The 19,018-nt window shown below is 52.8% G+C and overlaps 1 protein-coding gene across 10 annotated transcripts in view; it reads left to right on the top strand.

The window, feature by feature from the left end:
• Positions 1 to 19,018, top strand: part of CAMKK2 (calcium/calmodulin dependent protein kinase kinase 2) — a 76,844-nt gene that overhangs the window by 39,604 nt on the left and 18,222 nt on the right. For 2 of the 10 annotated variants that reach the window (XM_054443119.2, XM_054443120.2), the window contains exons 10-17: positions 862 to 1,061; positions 1,618 to 1,671; positions 4,297 to 4,370; positions 4,457 to 4,544; positions 5,594 to 5,722; positions 9,097 to 9,197; positions 9,722 to 9,764; positions 13,473 to 16,638. In XM_054443119.2, coding sequence (XP_054299094.1) covers positions 862 to 1,061; positions 1,618 to 1,671; positions 4,297 to 4,370; positions 4,457 to 4,544; positions 5,594 to 5,722; positions 9,097 to 9,197; positions 9,722 to 9,764; positions 13,473 to 13,643 — 860 coding nt within the window. In that variant the 3' untranslated portion in view covers positions 13,644 to 16,638. Of the gene's footprint in view, positions 1 to 861; positions 1,062 to 1,617; positions 1,672 to 4,296; positions 4,371 to 4,456; positions 4,545 to 5,593; positions 5,723 to 9,096; positions 9,198 to 9,721; positions 9,765 to 10,242; positions 10,753 to 13,472; positions 16,639 to 19,018 lie in introns of those variants that run through there. The other 8 variants (XM_054443124.2, XM_063647125.1, XM_054443122.2 and 5 more) reach the window with 7 other exon arrangements.

Raw genomic sequence — 19,018 nt, 5'->3', positions numbered from 1 at the left:
CAGAAATGGCAGTTGGGTCTTCCAGGCCGTAGAACTGTCCTGCACCATAGGCTGATATCCAGCCAGGAGGAGTTAGCCCAGCCCCCAGTTCTGTGTGTGGTTCACATTTTAAATCCGCCTGCTCAGGTCATTGTCGGTTTGGTAAATCAGTTGAGTATTGGCTGTTGGTAAATGAAACTATGTTTCACTGTCAGTTTCACTCCTAGCTGCGAGCCAAGCCCAGCAAAAACTTTCCATACACTGTCACTTGTGACTTAATAAATAACAGGCGATTACGCATTGCTATTGGCAGTGTTTTTTTGTTTTTTGTTTGTTTTTTGTTTTTTTTGAGACGGAGTCTCGCTCTGTCGCCCAGGCTGGAGTGCAGTGGCACAATCTCGGCTCACTGCAAGCTCCGCCTCCTGGGTTCACGCCATTCTCCTGCCTCAGCCTTTGGAGTAGCTGGGACTACAGGCGCCCACCACCAGGCCGGCTAATTTTTTGTATTTTTAGTAGAGATGGGGTTTCACTGTGTTAGCCAGGATGGTCTCGATCTCCTGACCTCGTGATCCACCCGTCTCGGCCTCCCAAAGTGCTGGGATTACAGGCGTGAGCCACTGTGCCCAGCCGGCAGTGTTTTATGTGTCATTGTTGAGAAGGGGTGGGGTGATGGTGGGCTGGGACTTCCTTGAAGACACTTTTCCCCTCATCTTTTAGAGCATGTCAGTGGGTTTGGGGAGCGGAAGGTTGGAAAAGGCCTGGGGCTGTGGGAGACAAGGCACCAGCGGTGCCTTGCCTGTGTCTCCAGGCCATGTGGCCGCATAGAGGTGCTCATGGGGTTTCCCTGCCCCTATCTCCCACCTGCTGTCTACGCCTCCCCAGTACACTACCAGAAGATCATCCACCGTGACATCAAACCTTCTAACCTCCTGGTCGGAGAAGATGGGCACATCAAGATCGCTGACTTCGGTGTGAGCAATGAATTCAAGGGCAGTGACGCGCTCCTCTCCAACACCGTGGGCACGCCCGCCTTCATGGCGCCCGAGTCGCTCTCCGAGACCCGCAAGATCTTCTCTGGGAAGGTAAGCTTGGGCCTGCCTCAGCCACAGAGTTCTGCCTGTGTTAGTGTCTTTTGGATTGTAAGCAGCAGAAACCCAACGCACACAGGCTTAAACAGTGAATCCACTGGATCAAGATACTGAGGGGTAGGCTTCAGGCTTGGCTAGATCCAGGGACTCAAACAGAAACCATCTCTCGCCATCTTTCAGTTGTTTTTCTTATTTGGTTTCCTCCACAGGTGGGTCAGGCACCCAGGGACCACGTTACTTTCTATCATTTGCCACTCAGTGGCAAGAGCATTCCTCGTTCTGAATAGCTCCTGTGAAAACCCTGGGGTTGGCTCTGATTGGCCCAACATGGGTCATGGGCCCATGCTTGAACCAATCACTGTGGCTGGGGGTAGTGGTGCTCTCATTGGCCTGGCCTGGATCCTGTGCCTGCCCCAGAACCTAGGAGACAGGATTGGTCCTGCCCCAACTCCAAGGGCTGAGAGTCAAGAGGTGGTTCTCCGAAGGAAAGCTGGAGGATTGGAGGCTGGACCGCCCCTTGTGCCCTCACACTAAGCTCTTTTTCTTGCAGGCCTTGGATGTTTGGGCCATGGGCGTGACACTATACTGCTTTGTCTTTGGCCAGGTAAGAGGGTGGCGTGTCCTGTCCCTTCAGCACTGTTGGGTGGCCCCTGGGTTAATAGTCACCCTTGTGGGGAGACAGTACTTATTTAAGAGTTATTTTAGGCTGGGCATGGTGGCTCACGCCTGTAATCCCAGCACTTTGGGAGGCTGAGGCAGGCTTATCACCTGAGGTTAGGAGTTGGAGACCAGCCTGGCCAACATGGTGAAACCCCGTCTTTACTAAAAATACAAAAAATTAGCCAGGCGTGGTGGCGCATGCCTATAGTCCCAGCTACTCAGGAGGCTGAGGCAGGAGAATCGCCTGAACCCGGGAGGTGGAGCTTGCAGTGAGCTGAGATTGCGCCATTGTATTCCAGCCTGGGCAACAAGAGCGAGACTCCATCTCAAAAAATAAAATAAGAGAAGAGTTATTTTATTTCTACACCTAGATCTCAATGTGAAAAAGGATGCCTTCCTAAATATACATGTGTATGTATGTCACGATAATGTCTATGAAAAAATGATCTGTTAAAACAGAAGGATTGGCAGAGGCTCTAGAGTTTATAAATAGTTGATAAATTTAGGGCAAGGACAGCAGTTCTGCCACCTCTCCCATTTCTGAGCCCAAGGCAGACATCACTAATCAATAACTGTACTCGTTCCTCCTGAGCCTGATACTGCTCTGATGTTCTTTCCATCAGGGTATTCCTAGAGGCTTTTGTCAGAGGCATAGCATTGGAATGGAAGTTAAAAGCTGTTTACCATTATTGATTTAGGGAGTGCTGTTTGGGCTTTTCTGTTGTTGTTATTTTGTTATTATTGATATCTAGGGGCGTCTCTATTTTTTTTTTTTTTTTTTTTGAGATGGAGTCTTGCTCTGTCACCCAGGCTGGAGTGTAGTGGTGCGATCTAGGCTCACTGCAACCTCCGCCTCCCGGGTTCAAGCCATTCTCCTGCTTCAGCCTCCTGAGTAGCTGGGACTACAGATGCCAGCCACCACACCCGGCTAATTTTTGTATTTTTGTAGAGATGGCGTTTTGCCATGTTGGCCAGACTGGTCTCAAACTCCTGACCTCAAGTGACCTGTCAGCCTGGGCCTCCCAGAGTGCTGGGATTTGGGATTACAGGTATGAGCCACCATGCCTGGCCTTCTCGTTTTAACTCTGAAGTTCAGTTTGATTATGTGAGCAATAAAAACGTAGATTTTTCCCTTTCCTGAGCTTGTGTTCTTATTGAGGAAAGCCTAAGAAACTGGTCCTATGAAGAAGTAAAGGAGTTTATAACGATTGCCTCTCAATATTTGATTAGAAAATTTTTCAAACATGTAGCAAAGCTGGAAGAACTGTCCAGTGAACACCCACATACCCGCCACCTGGATTCTACTATATTAACCTTTTCCTGTGCTTGTCTGTTCATTCCTTACCCATCCCTCAGTCCATCTGGTTTCTTAATGTATTTCAGAGTAAGTTACTACCATCTCCGCTCTTCCTTCCAAATGCCTTAGAAGGCAGTGGTTAGCTAGAGCTCAAGTCACTGCTCCTAATGAAATCGTTTTCCTTAGACAGGGGTGGTTCAGGTACCTCTCTGCCACCTTCTTCAACATTTTCAGTGCCCCGTGTAAAGATTCCTTTTCCAGCACACATGACCGAGCCACTCTTGAGTCAGGCCCTCGGCTGGGTGAAAGCATCGATTTCTCACCCAGAAGGTGGTGCAAAAATAGGCTTCGGAGTCAGCTGAATCTAGGCTTAAATCCCTCTTCGTACTTCCTGGGACACGTTATTTCTCTGAACTTCTGTTTTTCCCTTCTGTAAAATGAGAATACTACTTATTATTTCTGATGACTTCTGAGAGGATTGACAGAAATAATTCAAGTATCCATTAATTCAGCAGATATTTATTGAGCCCTTACTTTGTGCAGGAACGCGCCTAGGCACAGGAGAGTCTGCAGTGAGCAAGACAGATGGAAATCCCTGCTTTCTTGGAGCTAACATTCCCATGGGAGGGGTTAAACAATAAACAAATCTGTACGATAATGTCAGGGATAAGTGCTACGATGAGGAGTGATGTGGGCGGTGGCGGCATTGGGGGTTGTCTGTTTTAGACAGGGCTGCAGGAAGGCCACCCTGAGAAGGTGAGCTTTAGTCAGACACCTGCATGGTGGGAGAGACCAAGCCACGTAGATGTTGGTGGGAACAACATTCCAGGGATGGGGAACAGTGAATGAAAACCTCAGGGCAGGGCGTGGCGCGGTCCAGGCTAAGCCCTTGAAAATCACTGCTGCTGCCTCAAAGTCTTTTGTGTTATTCTTGTTGTTCCTGTTGTTCACCTGGCAAGTGGGTGACGAGCAGTGTTTGCTTTGGTGTAAGTAGGTAAACTGAGGCCCAGCTACAGAGGGAGGCTGCAGTGTGCTTGGGAAAGGCTCTAGCCCTTCGAGAGGGCCATTCCTGGCTCCACCCTGCGTCGGCCAGGCCCCACACCCCTGTGTCTGGGCCATTCTCGGGGAGAATGGGAGCTGCTTGCCCCCTAGCCTGGGCCGCGATTGTTGATTTCTCTGCTGTATCCTATGTGGAGTGGCACAGCACAGGTGGCCCTCGAAGGGCAGATGTGGCCACCATTGACCGCCACTCTGTCCCTGGCCTCTTTGCAGTGCCCATTCATGGATGAGCGGATCATGTGTTTACACAGTAAGATCAAGAGTCAGGCCCTGGAATTTCCAGACCAGTGAGTATCTCCCGCCGTCCCGCATCTCTCCTGTCCGAGTTCTTGGAGGTCCCATGTCTCCCACCCTGACGCCTCTCCATCCCCAGACCCGACATAGCTGAGGACTTGAAGGACCTGATCACCCGTATGCTGGACAAGAACCCTGAGTCGAGGATCGTGGTGCCAGAAATCAAGGTACCCTTGGCTCAGCCTGTGCCCCGTGCTTGGAATTGTTTGGCTCAGCCCTGCCTCAGCCAGACCCCAAACCCTTGTGTCCACAGCGCCACACCCTCCTTGGCACCGCTGTTCTCCCATGCCCCAGGGCCTCTGAGCTGCTGGGGGCTGTTGAGGGCTGGGGAGAAAGACTTGGGCGTTGTGTGCACTGTGACTGTGGGAGTGGGATCTATGACCCGCCAGCCTGCACTTGCTCCGATTGGCGTGGGCTGATGGGATCCACCCTCTGCAGACCAGCATGGGGCCTCCGTGCTCCACACCCTGCTCCCAGAGCTCAGGTCCTTTGCAAAGGCCAGTCCCTTTGAGAAACTGCAGTGAGGATGGGAGGAAATTCATGAGTAATTCGACCTCCCCAGCCTGCTGAATCCCACACTCTTGCAGAAAGCACTTTTAGGAAAGTGTATTCTCCTACACATCTCCACTAATGCCACACACATATATCTGGCCCTTTAAGAAATCTAGAGATTTGCCCTGGGACTTCCTAGGCAGTTAGCTAACTGGCATTTGAAGGTCTTAACAGCCCAAAAAGTCATGGATTGGGGCTTGGACCCCAGGAGACAGACCCCTGCCTGGGTTCTCTCCTGATCGTGTCCTGCCAGCTGGTCCCACCATGCCTCCAAGCCTCTCTCTCCTGCTGTGAGATGGAGAGAATGCTGCCTGCTGTGTGCTGAGCCTCCCAGGTGTCAGGGATTGTGGCTGAGGAGTGATGGATGCTCCTTAGGCAGCCAGGCAAGGCAGATGCCAAATTCCCATCACTTGGGCCAAGACCTGGGGCCGGATGGAGAATCGCCCCACTCCCATTTCAGCCTCGTAGCTCCTCCCGTCCTGTCTCTCTGTCTTCACGTTTCCGCCCCTTCGCTCACCCCTGCCCTCTGCTCGCCAGCTGTTTTGCATGCCTGACCACAGGCCCTCGCCTCTCCCTCCTGCATGCCCTCGTGGCTCCGCTCGCTGGCAGGGCCCTCCGGGAGCCAGCCGCACCTGCCCCTCACCCCTCCTGTCGTTCGTTGAAGCTGCACCCCTGGGTCACGAGGCACGGGGCGGAGCCGCTGCCGTCGGAGGATGAGAACTGCACTCTGGTCGAAGTGACCGAAGAGGAGGTCGAGAACTCAGTCAAACACATTCCCAGCCTGGCGACCGTGGTAAGGTGGATGGACCCCTGACCCAGAGCAGGGACCCAGGAGCCTGAGGTGGGGCCTGGCCAGGACAGGCCGGACACGGGCGGGTGCCTGGGAGTCAGGAGATGTCCAGGGGCCGCCCCTAACCCACAGCTGCTGGCCTTTGGGCCTCGGTCACGTATCAGGCCAGGTGACCCCTGCATCTTCTGAGCCAGGTTCCGTGTTACCATAGGGAGGGGGGAGATTCTCCCTCTGGAATTCCTGCTTTCAGAGCTTATCAGGGGAGAGGAACTAGGAGAAGTACCAGGCAGGGGCAAGGGTTGGGAGCCGGAGCCGAGGTCTCTAAGCCAGGATTCCCACCCAGCTGGAATTTTAGGCTCCAGGGTGGATGGCGCAGCACATCTCATGTGTGCTGTGTGGGCAGCCACCAGGGGTAGGGGCAGGGACTTCCATGCACACACTCAGAAAGTTCTGTCCGTCTCCTGAGGGTGAGATTTTGCTTAGGAGCCAGCAGGTCCCCTTTTATGGCCTTGAATTTGGATCCTGACCCAGGAAGAAGGAGCCAGAATGTAGAGTCCTCAGGCCTAACCTTGGAGGCTCTGGGAATCGCCACTGACCAAGTCCCTGTCCAGGAGAGCAGTTAGCTCCAAGAGGGAGACCAGGAGTCCCAGGGATCCAGGTTCCAGGCAGCAGGCTTGGGGACAGAGACCAGCAGGTTGTCCCACCACAGCCACCTCGAAAGGCCTGGTTGCAGTTGGCCAGCACTAGTCCTAGTGGGCTGGCGGGCCCCTGGGCTCTGGGAGGGACCCTTGAGACTGTCTGGAAAGGCACAGAAGGTCCAGCTGTGAAGGATTGCCCCTGTAGGAGCCCAGATGCTGCTCCTGCTCCTCCTGCTTTGCACTTCTCCTCTCTGCTTCCCCACACACTTCCTCTCTCCTCCTCCCAAAGCTGAGCCCTGGCTGCATCCATCCACATCTTCCTCCACTCTTTCCCCACCTGGGGCTGTGCATGACCTTCACTGTTGAAGACCCACGCACACCCACTCACCCTTCCTCAACCACCCCTTGTGCCTATAGATGAGGAGGCAGCTGGCGTCGGACTCTGCACCCACCATGGGTTACTCTGTTCCAGGCTCAGGAGGTTCTAGTCCTGAATCAGCTGCCCTCCCTTTCCTTCCCGGGTCTCAGGGGCAGGTTCTTGGGAGAAAGCGTCTGGCCCTGGAGGTCTGGAGTAGGCATTCATTATTCGGGAAACACTTGTTGAACACCGAGTGGTTTCTCAGGCCTGTGCTGGGAGCAGGGGCTGGGTGGAGTGCTGAACAAAACCCCCATGGTTTCTGCCATGCTTGAGAGGCAGATGCTGGTCAAACCAACAAACATATGTACAGTGCGGTAGAGGGACCGCAGGACATGCCCCTAATGGAGGCACACTTGGCCCCACTGGGAAGAAGTGGATAGACACCGAGAGGATGGTAGGGTGTTAACTCCGCTGAGAGAGGGCGGAGGGGCTAACACACACTGGGTGGAGTCACTGAAGCAGGGCAAGGAAGGTGGAGGGAGGGTGTGGCGAGGTTTTACATCTTTACTCCAAGAGCATGGGTTTGAATCAGGGTTTGAACCAGGGCAGCTGGAGCAGGGATGGGCGGGTAGATACTGGGAAGTGGTCTGACTTGGGACAAGATGGCAAGGTCCAGGCCCCCTGCATGTGTTCATCATTTAGCAAACACGGAGCAGCCAGTGTGTGCTAGGCACAGGTGTCAAAGATGAGCTCAGCCCAGTGCCTGATCTCGGGGGTGGGGGGGCTGGGGGGCTGGGGGAGGGGCTCCTGGCCTTATAAGAAAGATGGACCTGGGAAGAATCAGCCTCCTGTGTGATCAGAGGCCAGTGCAGAGAGATGCAAGGGCTGGGGGCTTCACAGAGGAGGAGCTCCTGTTCTGGGTTGACAAGACCACAGGGGAGGCTGCAGGGTGGGCTCACCTGGGGAGTGACACCTGCCCAGACTCAGAGGAAAGAGGGGCTGGCATGTCCCAGTGACTGACTGTAAGAACCTCAGTAGGGGAAGAGGACTTATTCTCTCTTTTTTTTTTTTTTTGAGACGGAGTTTTGCTCTTATTGACCAGGCTGGAGTGCAGTGGTGTGGTCTCGGCTCACTGCAACCTCCGCCTCCCAGGTTCAAGCAATTCTCCTGACTCAGCCTCCCGTGTAGCTGGGCTGACAGGTGCCCACCACCACGCCCAGCTAATTTTTGTATTTTTAGTGGAGACAGGGTTTCTCCATGCCGGCCAGGCTGGTCTCAAACTCCTGACCTCAGGTGATCCACCTGCCTCAGCCTCCCAAACTGCTGGTATTACAGGCATGAGCCACTGTGCCCGGGCCCCGCCCCCCGCCCCCTGCTCCTTCTTTTAAATTGAGGTAGAATTCACATAATTTAAAATTAAAGCGAACAATTCAGTGGCATTTGGGACATTCACAGTGACATGCAATTATCCCCTCAATAGTTCTGAACATTTTCATTACTTCACACCCCCGCCCATCAGCAGTGACTCTCCATTCACCTCCCCCCAGCCCTGGCACGCACTCACCTGCCCTCTGTGTCTATAGATTTGTGTATTCTGGTGGAATCCTACACTCTGAGGCCTTTCGGGCATGGCTACTTTGACGTGGCAGAAGGTTTTCAGGGTCCGTTCGTGTTGTAGCATGGATCAGTGCTTCACTCCTTATGGCTGAATCATGTTCCATTGCACGGACAGACCGCTTTGAGTTTATCTTCTTCATTTGATGGGCATTTGGGTGTTTGCATCTTTTGGTAAATCAGTGTTTCTTAAACACTTATTTTTCTTGTTAGCAGCAAATGCTGTCAGAAGCTCCGTGAATTCCCGAAACAGCTTGAAGGGGCACCGTGCCCTGGTTGGGGTGGGGTGAGGGGCCCAGTGACTCTTATGGGGCCCACAGGCCATTCCCTTCACGGGAAATGGCAGCCAAGAGCATCACCAAGAGTGACTGGTTCACGTCCTTGCTCCAGAACTTTCCGGGGCTCTCTGGCTGACCACAGGCCAAGTTCCAGACCCCTCTGGGTGGGGATTCTGAGTCGGGGAGTGAGGGGACCAGATCTGGGTTTTGGAAAGGATGGGAGGGAGGGAGGTGGAAAGCAGGGAGGCCTGGGAGAGACGCTGAGCAGTGGCTGAGGGTGTGGTGCAGGACAGCACCTTTTCCCAGAGGATTCTTTCGGCGGGGGTTGGTTGCAAGGTGGTGCTGCTCAGTTTCTCTCGAAGTCTGCCATCGGCCACCAGCCCTGGGAGCTGGCAGAGGCTGGGGAGAAGGAAGAGGGAGGATGTTGCCCAGAATCGCCCCCACCTGGCCAAGCAGTTGCCTGCCACCTCCTCTTTTCTCCCTCTTCAGATCCTGGTGAAGACCATGATACGTAAACGCTCCTTTGGGAACCCATTCGAGGGCAGCCGGCGGGAGGAACGCTCACTGTCAGCGCCTGGAAACCTGCTCACGTGAGTGGCCGCCTGCCTTCTTGGGTGAGGGAGTGGTGGTTGGAGGCTGAGCTTGGGGCAGCCCTGCCCAGACCACTCTGCGCAGGTCCTCCCTGAAGTGGTGCCATCTGGAGAGACTCAGATGAAACCCACCTGGTGCACTGGGGCAGTCAGCACCCCAACTTGGGCTCAGCCCACCTCCTTTTGCTGACAGCTAATGCACCTGAAGTTTACCTTTCTTGGGTACTTGCTCTGTAGCTGGGGGGCTCTTGGTCAGTCAGAAGAAAAGCACTTTTATGGCCCAGGAGCGTGAGTGCCTGATGGGGAGGTTTGAGGCTCTGTGCTGGGCGAGCAGTGTGGTCTCACTCAGGACCCTGTGTGTCCATGCAGAGAGGTGTCCACTCACCTGCTGTCAATGCCACTCTGGCTCCAGCTCTATGAAGCTGGTGTTTGGGGTCTGAGTGTCTCTGGGTGGGGGAATGGGCATCCCGTGGATCCCAAGGGTCCCTTCTCACTTCCCTTTTCCCTCCCTCTGGTGATTCCAGCAAAAAACCAACCAGGGAATGTGAGTCTGTGTCTGAGCTCAAGGTAACGCCCGCCTGCCTGTGCCATAGCCTCTGCTGGGGCCTGAGGGGGGTGGGTGGGCAGCTGCAGAGCACGGGGGCATCCCCACCCAAGCAGATGCTCCTTCCAGCCTGGGCTGCTGTGGCCGGGCTCACCGTGGGCCTCCAAACCCAGTATTAGAAGGAGGGGCCTCGGGGGCTTGGACCTGATGGTGGGTCATGCATGTGGGCTGGGGCTGTGGGTGCATGGCGCTCCAGCTGGAATGCCTGAGAATGCACCCAGGTCTGAAGATCCTGTGTGGCACCCATGTCTTCTCAGTGCACGTCAATGGCATTGAAGCTCTGTCACGGGGCCCGTGGGTGCCCCCCCGAGTCCGCATGGTCAGCGCATAGGTCAGGCATGCTGTACTGTGTGGCTCTTCGCTAGGGGCTCTCCAGCCTCCACTTCTCTTTCTATGATGTGTTTAGACCTAGAAAATAAGTCCCCTTCCTGCCTGTTGCAGAGTAATGTAAGAGTTCCCTCAGCTGAGTGGATGCAGATCTTCTTGCTGTCTGCCACCCTTCCTTCATACACATACCCAGCCCAGGTGACCAGAACCTCCCAGGACAGATGAGGCTTTGTGTCCTTATGAGACTGGGAGAACCTGCTGGGCACCCCTGCTGCAGGTGCTGTGGTGGTGGGGACCCCACTGCCCTTCCCACTGAGCCCGTCGTGGCCACCTGACTCAGTGGGAGCTCCAGGCAGTCACTTCTGTTTCTTAAAAATAGCTTTACTGAGGTACAATTCACATACCATGTAATTCACCCATGGGAAGTATATGATTCAGTGGTTTCTAATACAGAGTTCTGCAGCCATCACCACCATCAACTTTACGACATTTTCATCAGCCCAGAAATACACCCTACACTCCTTAGCTGTCCCCATCCAACTCTCCCACCCCAGTAACCACTCATCTTTTAGTTTTCTATGGATTTTCCTACTCTGGACGTTTCATATAAATGGCGTCATACACTACGTGGCCTTCTGTGTCTGGCTTCTTTCTCTCAGCATCATGTTTTCAAGGTTCATCCATGCTCTACATGTATTAGTGCTTCATTCCTTTTTGTGGCCAAATAATATTCCATTGTATGGATGCACCTCACTTTGTTCATCCATTCCTCTGTGGATGGACTTGTCTCCACCTTTTGGCTATCAAATGAAGACTGATGCTATGAACATTCGTGTACAAGTGTTAGGAGCTGGCTTACGAGATGAAATGGATTGACCAGCAGGCTGGGTGCGGTGGCTCACGCCTGTAATCCCAGCACTTTGGGAGGCCGAGGCAGGTGGATCATGAAGTCAGGAGTTTGAGACCATCCTGGCCAATATGGTGAAACCCCGTCTCTACTAAAAATACAAAAATTAGCCGGGCACGGTGGCAGCCACTCGGGAGGTGAGGCAGGAGAATCGCTTGAACCGGGAGGTGGAGGTTACAGTGAGCTGAGATCGCATCATTGCACTCCAGCCTGGGCAACAAGAGCAAAAATCTGTCTCAAAAAAAAAAAAGGCCGGGCACGGTGGCTCACACCTGTAATCTCAGCACTTTGGGAGGCCGAGGCAGGCGAATCATGAGGTCAGGAGATCGAGACCATCCTGGCTAACACAGTGAAACCCCGTCTCTACTAAAAAATACAAAAAAATTAGCCGGGTGTGGTGGCGGGCGCCTGCAGTCCCAGCTACTCAGGAGGCTGAGGCAGGAGAATGGTGTGAACCCGGGAGGTGGAGCTTGCAGTGAGCCGAGATTGTGCCACTGTACTCCAGCCTGGGCGACAGAGCAAGACTCTGTCTGAAAAAAAAAAAAAAAAAGAAAAAGAAAAAGCAAAAGAAATGGATTGGCCACCCATCCCGTGGGAGTCAGGGCTTATATGGTAATCTAGGAGGAACATCTGTTTGGGAATTATTTATGCTTTTGAGAGAAACCTTGCCCTCCAGCATAGAGCAGGGAAAATGGCAGTCCTTCAGAACCAGTCTTCAGCAGCCTCAGAAGGCGGACACAGTCCCCAGCTTGTGCCCAGAGAGATGCCTGGGCAGCCCAGCCTTGGGTGTGAGCCTCACGGATGATGGAGTGGAAACCCAGCGGGCTGGCCTTTCCTCGGCCTTCCTCCTCTCAGTCTCCATTTTAGGGTCTGCCAAACTGGGGCTGCCTCCTGTCTGTGAGCAAGTCTGCTGTTGGTTTCTTTTCTATTTTCTTTCTTTCTTTCTTTTTTTTTTTTTTTGAGACAGGGTCTTGCTCTGTCGCCCAGGTTGGAGTGTTGGAGTGTAGTGGTGTGATCTTGGCTCACTGCAACCTCTGCTTCCTAGGCTCAAGCGATTCTCCTGCCTCAGCTTCCTGAGTAGCTGGGATTACAGACGTGTGCCACCATGCCCAGCTAATTTTTGTATTTTTTTAGTAGAGACGGGGGTTTCACCATGTTGGCCAGGCTGGTCTTGAACTCCTGACCTCAAGTGATCCGCCTGCCTAGGCCTTCCAAAGTACTGGGATTACAGGCGTGAGTCACTGCGCCTGGCCTTATTTTCAATGAGATCAAAATTGCAAGACACCAGCAGATGGAGACTGGCCCAAAGGGCTGTACTGCCCCTTCCTTCCCTCACCTGGGATCCCCTGCCCTCAGCCCCCAGCAGGTGGGATGCCTTGGTCATGGGAGCTCACAGAGCTGATTCAGGCACTGGGGGTCTTGGACTGGAGGCCTGCCTGCCATCTGCAGTGAGACCCAGCCCCTACCAACAGGCAACTGTGAGAGCAGAGACTGAGGGCCTGACCTAATGTCTAGTTACAGGGCCCTCCTCCCCGGGGACCTTACCCGCATTCTCCATCAGAAACATAGCAAGCCAGACATCACGCTTCCTTTCCCTTGTGTAAGGACAGTCTCCCTCCTGGACAGGAGACACGGATTGTTGTGGGGGAAGGACAGTAACCCATGTGGCATGCCCGGTGGCCTCCCTAAGAACGGGGGAGCTGTGTGATGTTGGTGAGGGGATAGGCCGCTCCTCGGGGATTCCCCTCGCACCTGTCACACCATCCACGCTGTCACACCGGCGGCTCCAGCCTGGGCTCTTCAGGGACACAAGGGCTCTCCTCCTCCCACTTCCAAGAAGGAAGGGGCCTCCTCTTCTGTCTGAGGTGCTCCTCCCTCAGGGCTGGCTGCAGGAGAGCTGAGGTGGGAGGATCCCTGGAGCAGTTGTCATCAGCCCTTTCTTGAGGGCCAGCTGTGTGCCAGGCCAGGCAGGGGAGGCTCTGATCACCCCCACACACAAGGAACTCAACATCTGGTGACTGAGGACAAGCGTCACAGTCCCTTCCCTGTAAGAGCTCATAGCCTAAGTGGGGGATCGAAGTACCTAAAAACCTGGTATGACAGGTGCCGTGGGGTGGGGGGTGCCTTCTACTTGGGATTTGTGCAGTGAATTTTGGTGTTACATAGTTTTGGAACTACTGTACAGTTCCTTGCTATTTTTTGGCAAATGATGCTGGTCTTTCATTTACAGAGGGGCTGGGTGCAAAGTCTCTCCTTTGAAAAATTTATGTGAGCAAGGAAAAGGGGAGAGGATCTCAAAGACTGGGTTACGTAGATCATGTTCCAGGGGGTGCGCGACGGCCCACTTGGGCAGGGGGCCCAGATGTGGGAGCAGCTGGCTCAGGGCCTCGCTGGCATTTCTCAGAGTCTTAATGTTGGTTTTCTGTTCGGTGAGCAGGAAGCAAGGCAGCGAAGACAACCTCCAGGGCACCGACCCGCCCCCCGTGGGGGAGGAGGAAGTGCTCTTGTGAGAGGCAGTCCCTGCGTGGAAAGTTGCGGGGCCGCCGCCCCCGGGTCCCCCGCACGCATGCATCCACAGCGGCCAGAGGAGGCCATGGAGCCCGAGTAGCTGCCTGGATCGCTCGACCTCGCATGCACGCCGCGTCGCCTCTGGGGGGCTGCTGCACCGCGTTTCCATAGCAGCATGTCCTACGGAAACCCAGCACGTGTGTAGAGCCTCGATCGTCATCTCTGGTTATTTGTTTTTTCCTTTGTTGTTTTAAAGGGGACAAAAAAAAAAAAAAAAAAAAGGACTTGACTCCATGATGTCGACCGTGGCCGCTGGCTGGCTGGACAGGCGGGTGTGAGGAGTTGCAGACCCAAACCCACGTGCATTTTGGGACAATTGCTTTTTAAAACGTTTTTATGCCAAAAATCCTTCATTGTGATTTTCAGAACCATGTCAGATATACCAAGTGACTGTGTGTGGGGTTTGACAACTGTGGAAAGGCGAGCAGAAAACTCCGGCGGTCTGAGGCCGTGGAGGTGGTTGTTGCGTTTGAGAGGGAGTAGGGGGCTAGATGTGGCTCCTAGTGCAAACCCGAAACCGTGGCACCTTCCAGAGCCGTGGTCTCAAGGAGTCAGAGCAGGGCTGGCCCTCAGTAGCTGCAGGGAGCTTCGATGCAACTTATTTGTAAGAAGGATTTTTAAATTTTTTATGGGTAGAATTGTCAGGAAAACAGAAAGGGCTTGAAATTTAATAAGTGCTTCGGGAAGGGGATTTTCCAAGCCTGGAAGGGTATTCGGCAGCTGTGGTGGGGAAACATTTCTCCTGAAAGACTGAACGTGTTTCTTCATGACAGCTGCTCGAAGCAGGTTTCTGAGATAGTTGACCGAGCTCTGGTAAATCTCTTTGTCAAATTACAAAAACTTCAGGGTGAAATCCTGTGCTTCCATGTACATTACATGGCTTAAGATTAAACAAAAAAAGTTTTCAAGTCTCTAACTAGAGTGAACCCTAGAGCACAGTAGTTCAGAAATGATTTAGAGCTTCCAGGATATATTTCACGGCTTCAGGCGTGTGGTCAGTTAGAACCGATGAAACCTACACCCGCCTGTATATATTAGCAGCTTAGCTTGTTCATAACCTGTATATTCTAAAGACTGCTAAGGTTTTGTTTTCATTTTAAATCCTAGCTGATTGTTGTGGTCAATGAAATACCCAGTTTCTGGAGGGCCAGGTGGGAAATGCTTTCACTGGACTAACACACAAATGATCATCCTGAGGATCTGAGCTTCCCTAGACTCCACACAATAACCTTGGGGCACCCTTTTAGAGAAGACTTGAAACCCACAGCACTCCTCAGGGTATGAGGAAACCAGGGCTTGGCACAGGAAGTTCCCCTTTGTAGCTAAAAGTCCAGAAAGAAAGGTTCATCTTTTTGACTTCCACCTGATATTGGGAAGTTTGGTTGAGGTTCAAGTGTGACTCCTTCCAGAGCCACAGGTAGCGGAGTGTGAAGTTGAGGGGGAGGAAAGCTGGAAGGACTCTGCCCTGGGAGATTCCCAGCTCTGCTTTCCAGAGCTTGGTGGAATCTGGGCTGGGGAAAGACGGCACCGGGAAACTCTGCTTCCCCATCGTTTCCATCTGATCAGCCGTGGTGTGAGGACTTCTCAGACAAAGGCAAGGCCTCATGCCCCTGCCCAGCCCATTCACGGAGCCCTGGGCCTTCTTGGCTTCCATAGATCCTAAGCTCTTGACTGTAGTTTAGCCAGACTTGTTTTGCTATCTTATAAGCAGTTCAGAATTAGGGAATGCTGGTTTTGAAGAGCAAAGGACAGGGTTAGTTGTCTGGCCTGCTTGCTGGGTCTTTGTAACCCAGCACTTCCTCTTGCCCTTCTGGATTTACGTTTATGGGGAGAGGACTCAATAGCTCCACCCCTTCTGGCACCAGATGGGGCTTGGTTAGTTTGCAATAAGCACCTTGCAGAAGTTAAAGCCAGCGGGTCCCTAGTCTTAGGCCCAGCCTGCTTGTGTGGGCTCTGGCCTGGCCCGGTGGCTGGCCCAGGGGGCAGCAGTGCTCAGAGCTTCTGCAGGGCTTCTCTTGTTTACACAGCTGCATCAGACAATGCCATTTCTCCCCACCACGGAACCTTCCTTCTAAGATTTCTTCCGGGGAATGCCAGCAATCAGGCAGCACCCAGCTGTGGGGGCAGTGGGGTGGGGAAGACCCACATTGATGACTTTTTTTTTTCTTTTAATGAAGAAACACCAAAGAAAGCTGTGGAAAGGACTGCCCCACATGAAAAGGATAAGCCAAGATGGCTGTAAACACAAAGCATTTGAGCTGCCATTCTTGGAGCACATTGATTTTTCAAAAGCCAGCTCTGTCAGGAAAGGAGGTGCTGTTATGAGCAGCTCTTCCAGTGGGCAAAGAGGACACCCATAATTTCTTCCATTGCTAGCTCATCTGTGGGACCAATTTGGTGTAAGCAACCTGTGGCCTGCACCTGTGGCCTCGAAGGAAGCACAAACCCTCCATCCACTTCCCATTTCCTCTGCCCTTTTCCACCTCCCCCTTCCATCCCACCAGCTGCCAGTGGCTCCCAGAAAGCCTTACTGAGCCCCTTGTTGACTCTTGGGGCTGCAGAGGCCTCTCCCCACGGGTCTGGCCTTTCCTGAGAGGCAGGTCTTCCGTCCTCAGAGCCTTTCTGGAACAAGGAGAATGCCTATGCAGGTGGACACACAGGCCTGGCCTGTCGCTCTCACTTGTCTTCCAGTGGGGAACTTCACGTTGCTGAGTGGAAGAACCATGACCTCCACTTGCTTCCAAGGTGCTAGGGAAGTTTCAGGGTACGCTGGTTTCCCTCTCCAGCTGGAGGCCGAGTTTCTGGGGACTGCAGACTTTTCTACTCTGTGATCGATTCAATGCCCGATGCTTCTGTTTCATTCCCGACCCTTTCTACTATGCATTTTCCTTTTATCAGGTGTATAAAGTTAAATACTGTGTATTTATCACTAAAAAGTACATGAACTTAAGAGAAAAGTAAGCCTTTCGTGTTTTTCCACAGATGTTTAAGCTTCTCTGTAAAGTTGAAATAAACAGACAGCAAAATGGTGCCAAGCCTGGGCCTCTTCGGGAGGTTTGTATTGGTGGTTGTTTATTTAGGCCGCCTGCCCTGATGTCTGTATTCCTTCCTCAGGCTGACAGCGAGGTCAGATGCCCAAGTCAAGGCTAATGTATTCAGCAAATCTCTAATTTAGAGCATGTCCTAGGACCTCGCTACTCAGTGTGGCTCCCAGACTAGCAGCGCCAGTGTCACCTGTGAGTGGGTTAGGTGCCAGCCGGGCACGGTGGCTCACGCCTGCAATCCCAGCACTTTGGGAGGCCAAGGTGGGAGGATTGCTTGAGGCTAGGAGTTCGAGACCAGCCTGGACAACATGGCAAGACCCATCTCTAAAAAAAAAAAAAAAAAAAAAAATTAAAAAATTAATTGAGTGTGGTGGTGCATGCCTATGGTCCCACAGCTACTCGGGAGGCTGAGGTGGGGGATTACGTGAGCCCCGGAGGTCAAGGCTGCAGTGAGCGAGCTGTGATCATGCCACTGCACACCAGCCGGGCAACAGGGCGAGACCCTGTCTCAAAAATTAAAAGAAAAAAATGCAGATGCCCAGGCTTGGCGTAAACCTGCTCCCCAGGTGACTCGTCTGCGTGCTGAAGTTTGAGCAGCACTGCTTTCGCAGGCAAGTAATTGTGAGATTCTGGTGGAGGCCAGACAGGTGGGCAGCCCCCGAGCAGTCTTAGTCACACTGAACTATGGCCTGGTGTGCCACATGATCCTTTACCCCACGAGGTAGGGATTAACCCCGTTTTATGGATCATCGTCTGTGAGGTGAGGCTCCAAAAAGTTAAGTCAGTTGTCCAAGGGTTAGAATTTGCCAGCAAAACCCTTCTGGTTTTCTTTTTTTCTTTTTTGAGACAGGGTCTCGTTCTGTTACCCAGGCTGGAGTGCAGTGGCAGTCTCGGCTCACTGCAACCTCCACCTCTCAGGCTTAAGTGATCCATCCACTTTGGGTTCCAAAGTAGCTGGGACCACAGGGGCCCACCACCACACCAGCCCCCACACCCAGATAATTCTTAAATTTTTTATAGAGACAGAATCTCACTATATTGCTCAGGCCTGGTCTCAATTCCTGGACTCAAGCAGTCCTCCCACCCTAGCCTCCCGAGTTGCTGGGACTACAGATGTGCACCACCATGCCTGGCTAATTTTTAAATTATTTGTAGGGATGAGGTCTCACTACATGTTGCCCAGGCTGGTCTCAAACTCCTGGACCAAGTAATCCTCCTGCCTCAGCCTCCCGAAGTGCTGGGATGACAGGCGCGCATCACGACACCCAGCCTCCTGCTGGTGTTCATGGCATCTAGAAACACACCCACCCCTCACCCCAACACTGGCTTGCTTTCACATTTCTGTTTTAGAAAAGAGGAGGCTAAACAGCATCTCCCCAACTTCGGAAGACAGCCAGTGACCATCACTCCTTGACGAGCAAGATCATAAACACACCCACTGCCCTTAAGTCTGTTTTGTGCTGCTGTTAATAGGGACCTAAGACTGGGTAATTTATAAAGAACAAAAATTGATTTCTCACATTTCTGGAGGCCAGGAAGTTCAAGATCAAGGTGCTGGCAGGTTTGGTATCTGGTGAGGGCTGCTCTCTGCTTCCAAGAGGGTGCCTTGGTGCTACATCCTTTGGAGGGAGGAACACTTGTCCTCACATGGCAGACAGTGGCAAGGCAGACAGGGGGATGATCTCCCTCTCTAGCCCTCATATAGGGCACCGACCCCATTCACGAGGGCAGCGCAGTCCTGACTCAGTCACCTCCCCAAGGCTTTACCTCCCAGTAAAGTTGCACTGGGGATTAAGTTTCCAACATGTGAATTTCGGTAGACACATTCAGCCCATATCACCATTCCTAAACATTCCAGCTTCATTTGACCCATGTGCCTAAGCAAGCACTTTTTATTTTTTCAGATAGGGTCTCACTTTGGTTCCCGGGCTGGAGTACAGAGGCACCATCATAGCTCACTGCAGCGTCAACCTCCTGGGCTCAAGTGATCCTCCGGCCTCAGCCACCCAAATAGCTGGAACTACAGATGTACACCACCACACCCGGCTAATTTAATTTTTTGTAGAGATAGGGTCTCACCATGTTGACCTGGCTGGTCTCGAATGCCTACGCTTAAGTGATCCACCGTGGCCTCCCAAAGTCCTGGGATTACAGGCAACAAGCATTGTTTTTAAAAGGCAGCATGAACCAGAGCTTCAATAAAGGGAGTTGGTAAACTTTTTTTTTTTTTTTTTTTTTTTTTTCCAAAAGCAAGAAAAGCCCAGGTTGGCCATTTATCCAGCAGAAGCAGAGTATTTCTAAAATAATGGTTCCCCTCAGTACTTGGAAGCGAATTCATGGCAGAGGCGAAGGGCAAACTGCTTCCTCTAGG

The sequence above is a fragment of the Pongo pygmaeus genome, chromosome 10 (genome assembly GCF_028885625.2).
Source record: "Pongo pygmaeus isolate AG05252 chromosome 10, NHGRI_mPonPyg2-v2.0_pri, whole genome shotgun sequence".
NCBI classification, from domain to species: domain Eukaryota; kingdom Metazoa; phylum Chordata; class Mammalia; order Primates; family Hominidae; genus Pongo; species Pongo pygmaeus.
This window is presented reverse-complemented; position numbering and strand designations above follow the sequence as displayed.